This window comes from Etheostoma spectabile, chromosome 8 (assembly GCF_008692095.1).
Source record: "Etheostoma spectabile isolate EspeVRDwgs_2016 chromosome 8, UIUC_Espe_1.0, whole genome shotgun sequence".
Lineage (NCBI taxonomy): Eukaryota > Metazoa > Chordata > Actinopteri > Perciformes > Percidae > Etheostoma > Etheostoma spectabile.
In genome coordinates this window covers 18,581,228-18,588,083 of record NC_045740.1, presented here as the reverse complement: position 1 = coordinate 18,588,083, position 6,856 = coordinate 18,581,228, and the positions used below count along the sequence as shown (strand labels likewise).

The 6,856-nt window shown below is 39.4% G+C and overlaps 1 protein-coding gene across 1 annotated transcript in view; it reads right to left on the bottom strand.

The window, feature by feature from the left end:
• Positions 1-6,856, bottom strand: part of iqub (IQ motif and ubiquitin domain containing) — a gene marked incomplete at its 5' end in the record, with an annotated part of 24,068 nt that overhangs the window by 11,408 nt on the left and 5,804 nt on the right. Inside the window, 3 exon segments of the mRNA XM_032522925.1 lie at positions 13-223; positions 1,012-1,167; positions 4,669-4,844. Of these exon segments, the coding sequence (XP_032378816.1) occupies positions 13-223; positions 1,012-1,167; positions 4,669-4,844 (543 nt within the window).

The window sequence follows — 6,856 nt, the reverse complement described above, 5'->3', positions numbered from 1 at the left end:
ATCTCAGCCTACTCTCTAAAGCTTGGTACAGCAGGTTGAAGTCCTCCCTTCTCTGCGGGCTCATCCAGCGTTGGCGGCGGTCTCTCAGCTGCTCCTCCTTCTCCTCCCTCCTCCTGGTCTCCTGAAGTTCCAGCCAGGCCAGCCTCCGGTCCCGATCCCTCTTCAGCCGGTTCACCTCCTGCCGGGCCAGCCAGCGCCGGGCAAACGACTGCAGAACGATCACCTGGTGGGTTACATGAGGTCGCAGAATTAGGACACCACAGCAGAAGACAGCAACAAAAAAGGCTGCATATCAACCTTTGTTGAAGTAAACCCAATCCTAGAGTTGCAAAGATTAATCAATTAATAGATCAGTCAACTATTATATTAATTGCCAGCTACTTTGATAATTTATTAATTGGTTTGGGTCATTTTCTATGGGAAAAAGTCTACATTTTCTGATTCCAGCTTCCTAAATGTGAAAATGTTGTAGTTTCTCTTCTCTTCAGTGACACTAAACTGAATACATTTGTGTTGTGGACAAAACAAGACATTTGAGGATGTAATCGTGGGCTTTGGGAAACACTGATCCACATTTTTCACAATGTTTTTTATATTTTTTAGACCAAACAAGTAATTAATTATTGGTGAAAATTATCAACAGATTAATCAACAATGAAAATTATCATTAGTTGCAAAAAAGAAAAGTTTTTTATACTTTGTCACAATATTCCTTTCAATTTCTATTTGTTGACATTGACTTTTAGTTGTTGCTTAAGTAGACAAGACAGTTTGTTCATTTTAACAAAATTTTGGTTGGGAGCAAAACTATTTCAAATTTTCGGGCAAAATTGGTTTCTGACCAACTGGCTCTTGCTTCAGTTCCACAATCAGGACAAATGTTCCACTTGTATGCAAGATGACATTGCCAACTTGATAATTTCTTCATTAACTGATGTATAAAAGACCGGATATAATTCATAAAAAGACATTGTATTGCATCATAATCACATAAACTCAGTTTCCACTCACAGCGTTCAGCCTTGTGTCGTGATACTCGTCAGCAGTGATGTAGCTGCCGGGGGAAACCAGCTTGTCGTTCATACAGGAGACGTAGCAGCCGATCCCGGTCATCTGGGTGGAAGCGTTGACTGGACACTGCTGGGCCTGAGACTTCAGCTTCACTGTCTGACAGAGACGGAGACACAGAAAAAACAAGAGAATTTAAAGACGCTAATTTGTTAAAACAGGGGAACTTTTCTATACCTATGAACACAATAATTAACATTAAAAGTTAAAAAACAGAAATATAAAAACACATCTTAATGTATCTGATGAAATCCTTTAGACAGAGAGATCTGAGATGGCTAGGTGTCCCTGGTTCAGAAATCAGAATAGGATTCATTGCTAAGTAGGTAGCATTTACAAGGAATTTGCCTTGGTTGTTGGTGCATGCACAAACTTACTAAACACAGGCTGTATGGATGAGTGCAGTATGTGAAAATGTCAGAGGGATGTGCAAAAGTTCAGGCCACTGGGGGTCTGGGGCCTTATTGATTAGGCTGACTGCAGAGGGGCCGGAACTGTTTTCGTTGGCGTGAGGTATAGTCCTGATGGACTGCAGTTGATCTCTGTAAGGCAAAGGTCTTCGATGTTTTTTAAGCCAAGGCGCCCTTAACTGAAAGAGAGATGGAGTAGAGACCCCCTACTACATATACAGTATTGTATAAAATAAAGATGCATGCTAAACTTGGCCTACAATTACGTGTAGGCCGGCCTAAAGCCTTTATACATACCTTTTTTTCGCATAGAAAATAAGCTGTTAAAATAGCTAATAATTGTTGGCATAATTTTATAAATCATGTTTTAATGTTAAACATACTTGTACACGGTGGGTTTGCTCAGTACACCCCCGTCTTTCGCTAGCAATGGTGACGCAGTGACCAATCAGCAGTCTGCAGGTTTTCACGTCACCTTTTGGTATCGCCTCAGCTCGCTTGGAACCTCGACTGAGGTGGTACTAAAAAAAAATACCTGTTAGCAGGTACCAGGGACTTTTTTTGTATTGGAAAACCAAAAAAGACGAGTAGAGTCGAGAAGGGTACCATGCTGTGAAAAAATGCCATAACTTACCTATACAACTATAAGTGTGGATTCATTTTTGCTAATTATATGTTGGATTCATGTTAAAGCGCACATATTATGCTCACTTTCAGGTTCATAATTGTATTTTGAGGAGGTACCAGAATAGGATTACATGGTTTCATTTTCAAAAAAACACCCTATTTTTGTTTTGCACATTGTTGCAGATCCTGTTTTCACCCTGTGTGTTTAGGTCTCTGGTTTATCTCCAGAGTGAGACATCTCACTTCTATACTATCTTTGTTGGGAGCTGCACATGCTCAGTAGCTCGGTAAGATCCCATCAGCTAGATAACTCTTTCTCCAGCTTTGGTCAGTCCAAGGCAGGACTAGATGGGACACTTCTTCTAGACCATGGACACTTGTGGAATACCTGCAGAACAGGGACAGGAAGTAGTTCTTTTGGAGATTATGGTGAACTAGTGTGTGCTGTAGCAGTGTTTTGCCATTGAGAACAAGCTAGCTACAGTTAGCCACCGCATCTCGGCTAGTGGACGGACTCCTGTCGGCTGATATGGATGAGCTGTGTAATGGAGGGAAGCAGGGTGGTTAGGAACTACTGACACAGATTGATAATGCTCAAGTACCCTACATGTCTCAGTCAAACCTTTAATTATTGATGACCTTTTTAAGTCTGGAACCGTCTCAGAGTCCAAAAGGACAGTACACACAGTTTACATGTATGTAGCTGGTACACTTATTGTATAAGTGAAATATACTTCAATTCCAAGACGATAGACATGCGATCAACCAAAAGATTTACATTAAAACTCTCTGCGGTCTGAGGGCATTTACCAGATTTTTACATATCTTCTTTAATGATTCACCTTTTAGGGGAATTGCATTTGACTAATAACCATGTGTTTCATATAAAAATGTTCAGAAAAAACTCCGCTTTTGGTAGAGTGAGGCCCAGATGAGTCTTGGAGAAATGTGTAAAGACATAATTTGGCCCTGAAGCTGTAAATTTGATGTTTGCTTTTTGGTATTCCTGAAAACAAACCTTTACTCATGTTGATTATTTGTTTTTTGTGCTTGTAATGAGTTTAACAAAGTCTTAGCTTAACAAAATCCGTGATATATATTAATAAAATAGTAAATACATGTGTAATATACAGTATGTCCAAAACTACAATTCTGTAATATTACTTTTTAGTAGGAGCATTGTCTGTTATCTGTTGCCGGCGCGTCCTTTGTTCATTTCCTTGTAAAGAGTGTCAGCTGACCTATCATTTTCACACTGTGACGGGCATGAACCTTTCCTGGTAAAATCAATGAGACACCGAGCTTAAAGAAATTGGTCTGACCTTTTGTATTAATGTCACCAGCTCGTGCACAACCTGTGCTTTCCAAAATGTCTGAATATCTGATTCATTCTCATTGGTTTGAGACATTCTTTTTCATTTTTGTTACTATAGTTTGAGGAACATTTAAGTGGAATTGACTAGGGAAGAAAATGTGTCCGGATTACCAAATACATAAACCATTTAAAAAGACATACTATTTCCGACCATAGATGATACATGAAGTGCTGTAAACAGTCTAAACGCTGTGCTGACGACATCACAAAGCATCACACACACACACACACACACACACACACCTAGATGTTCTCAAAGCCACAAAGAACATTCCTTTCTGATTAAGGTTTAAGGATTTCTTGGGATTTTGAAATCATTACTAATTATGTACTGTATGTGGCTGAACAACAATTTTTAGGTGGAAAAAAACAACACAATAAAAATCATCTGATCTCCGGCAATATAAAAATATTGACTGACAGCACCAGTGGAGCTCATGACTCATCATGAGGACAGTTACAAATATTACAATATATTAACTTACTGAACATTATTTCTTTAGTCTAAAAAAAGTTTTTGTTTTGTACTAAGGCAGCAAAACAACAAGTTGCAAAAATTAATTTTAACTAACAAAAAGCAAGAGATAAAGGCCGGTAAACATTGACTGTCATGGAATATCTTTCTGATGAATGTTTCAAGCCTTGATTTTCACAGAAATAGGGCTGCCTGGAAGTAAAGAAATCAATCTGAAGAACGATAAAAAATACGTGTATGTTTATAAGTTAACAGGGTTAACCATGCAAAATCCCCAGTGATTTCTGAACTAAAATAGTGTGTATGTTTCTTTTAATTTATTGATATTCTCCTCTAAATGGATACATCAATGCGGAACACAGTCAGAATCAAAGTAATTAAATCTAACTGGAGAGGTCTTACTGTGACCATTTGCCTTCTGGTTCAAGGAGCTCATTTACATGCTCTCACTGTCTGTAATTAGATTGATTAACTTGCACATGAAGCCATGTTCTGTCTCACGCCTGAACGAGAACGCTGTTTTGCAGTAATGAGTGACCTTTCAATGCACCACACAAATCCAGCTGTGTGGTTTCATGAGTTTAAATGAGCTTTTAATCCTAATTGCTTTTTATTCTTTAGTAAATTCTGTCCGCAAAATAACGCATCTGTATCACTCCCTGAAAAACCAAAGTGCGTCACTGATATTTTGGTTTTGAACCTTTGTTCTGTACCTGTGTGTTGCGGCTGAAGACCACCACTCCTCTGTCAGGTCTCCTCTTGGGCAGGGTCTGGACCGCAGCGTGGTGGTACTGCACCCCCGTCAGCCGGTGTCTGTAGCCGCCCAGGTAGGCCTTCTGCTGGGGGGGACGCTCAATCTCCACCACCACCTCCTGGAACATGTCCTCACCTGGAAGTCAAAGAGTCATTTTGGAGTAAATAGTGCTTTCTTTCTCAAACTCCCCCCCTAAAAAAAGCTTATAGTTAGGGCATAGATTTGAACATTGTTAGGGAGTGAGGAGTCGCAGCGTCCGCCTAACCCGGCCCACCTGCTTCTCGTTATAGTTGTCAGATTTATCATATAATTAAGAATACAATAAAACTAAAGGGAGACTTGGCATACAGCCCGATCCGGTTGGGGAGAGTTCTAGCCCGACCAGGCTCCTCTCTTTACCCCGTCTCTCGTGGTTTTGCTGTAATAGTTTTAAACAGCTGGGGACTTCCTTTGACACACTGAGTTCCTCTCTCCTCTGTCTTTCTATCTTTTCATTTATGTGCATCCATATCCCAGAAATGCGTGTTACTAACCTAGCTCTGGGGAGTCATTCCCCGGAGTCCTTATGTTCTTGATTCCCCAGCATGTTCCCTCGGATCAGAGATGCTCCAAAATCAGGGTAGTGTTTATCTGCTACACCCTGCTGTGCCCTGCTACGTCCTGCTGTGCCTTGTAATGCCCACAGTGCCCTGCTATGCCATGAACTACAACAAAGAACTGCTACAAACTACTTTTTACTTTTTACTATTTTTGTTATTTCCACTAACCCCAACCGGTCGTCAGACGCCGCCTACCAAGAGCCTGGGTCTGGGTCTGGGTCTGGGTCTCTCCCAGGTTTCTTCCTAAAAGGAGTTTTTCCTCGCCACTGTTGCCCTGTTGCTTGCTCTGGAGGAAACTACTAGACCTGTTGGGTCCTTGTAAATTCTGGAGTGTGGTCTAGACCTGCTTTATCTGTAAAGTGTCTTGAGATAACTCTTGTTATGAATTGATACTATAAATAAAATTGAATTGAATTAAAAAGTGATTTTGGGTTTGTAAAAAAACAAAAGCTGTACTATGAAATGAAATGCTCACCTTTGCAAACCATTTCTGCCATTATTTATGACTTGAAATCATTTCAGCTACTCTGTATGAACGGAGAAAGACTTTGGGAGAAAGGGTCTGGAGTGCTCAGACGTTCTAACAAAGTATGAAAGCGTGGGAGTTTACTTAAAGTTCAGTTAAACCAAAAACAAAACACTAAATCAAAGCTTTGTAGTCTCAAAGTACACCTGTAAAAACTGTGCTAATTGCATCTCCTTATACAAATACAAATATTAGTTTAATGTATGTATTTGCTTTTTGTGTCATTTTGTGTCATAACGGAGTCTGAATTGACACCAGAATAATTACTGAATGGATTATTAAAAATATATGTATATTATAATTATTTATGATAAATTAATAATTTATTTATTTGTAAATTATATTTATTTTAATTATTACGGATTGCAGGAACCCAAGTTCCATTCAGCCCAATACTATATGTTCTGGGAGATTGATCAATCCCAAGCAGGATAGGTAAGCACATAAAAAGATGAGTCCAGATTTGTTTGATGAAGACCAGACAGATTATTTTAAGAGGATGGAAGACTGAAGGAGTACAGTCATTTCAGGAGTGGGCTTGTAAAATGGCTAGGGTGGTGGTGCTGAAAAAATGTCGTATAAACGTTTTGCCAGATTGGATGTCGATACTAGAAAATGTGGAAAAGTGCCTTTCTGGAGGGATCTTGCGAAGCGTGTACAATGGGCAAGTGGTGTTTTCCTTTATACATACTGTATGTTTATTTGGTTAATCTTCTATTTTGAATCTTCCATTTTTTTCAATGGTCTTGAATATCGTAGTGACGGTGTCATCTTTTCTGGATTTTGACTGTGTGAGTGGTGATGACGAAACAAAAATATTGACATTCTTCTTAAATACAGACACTCTTTCATTTGCGTGAAGTGAAAGTAAAATCAATAAGTGATTTAAAACCGATTTCTAAGAGACAAACAAACAACACTTACTGTATAAACCATCAGTTTAAGTTAATATGGCAAAGAACTGCTTCCACATCCAGCAGTCACACACACACACACACACACACACACACACACACACACAC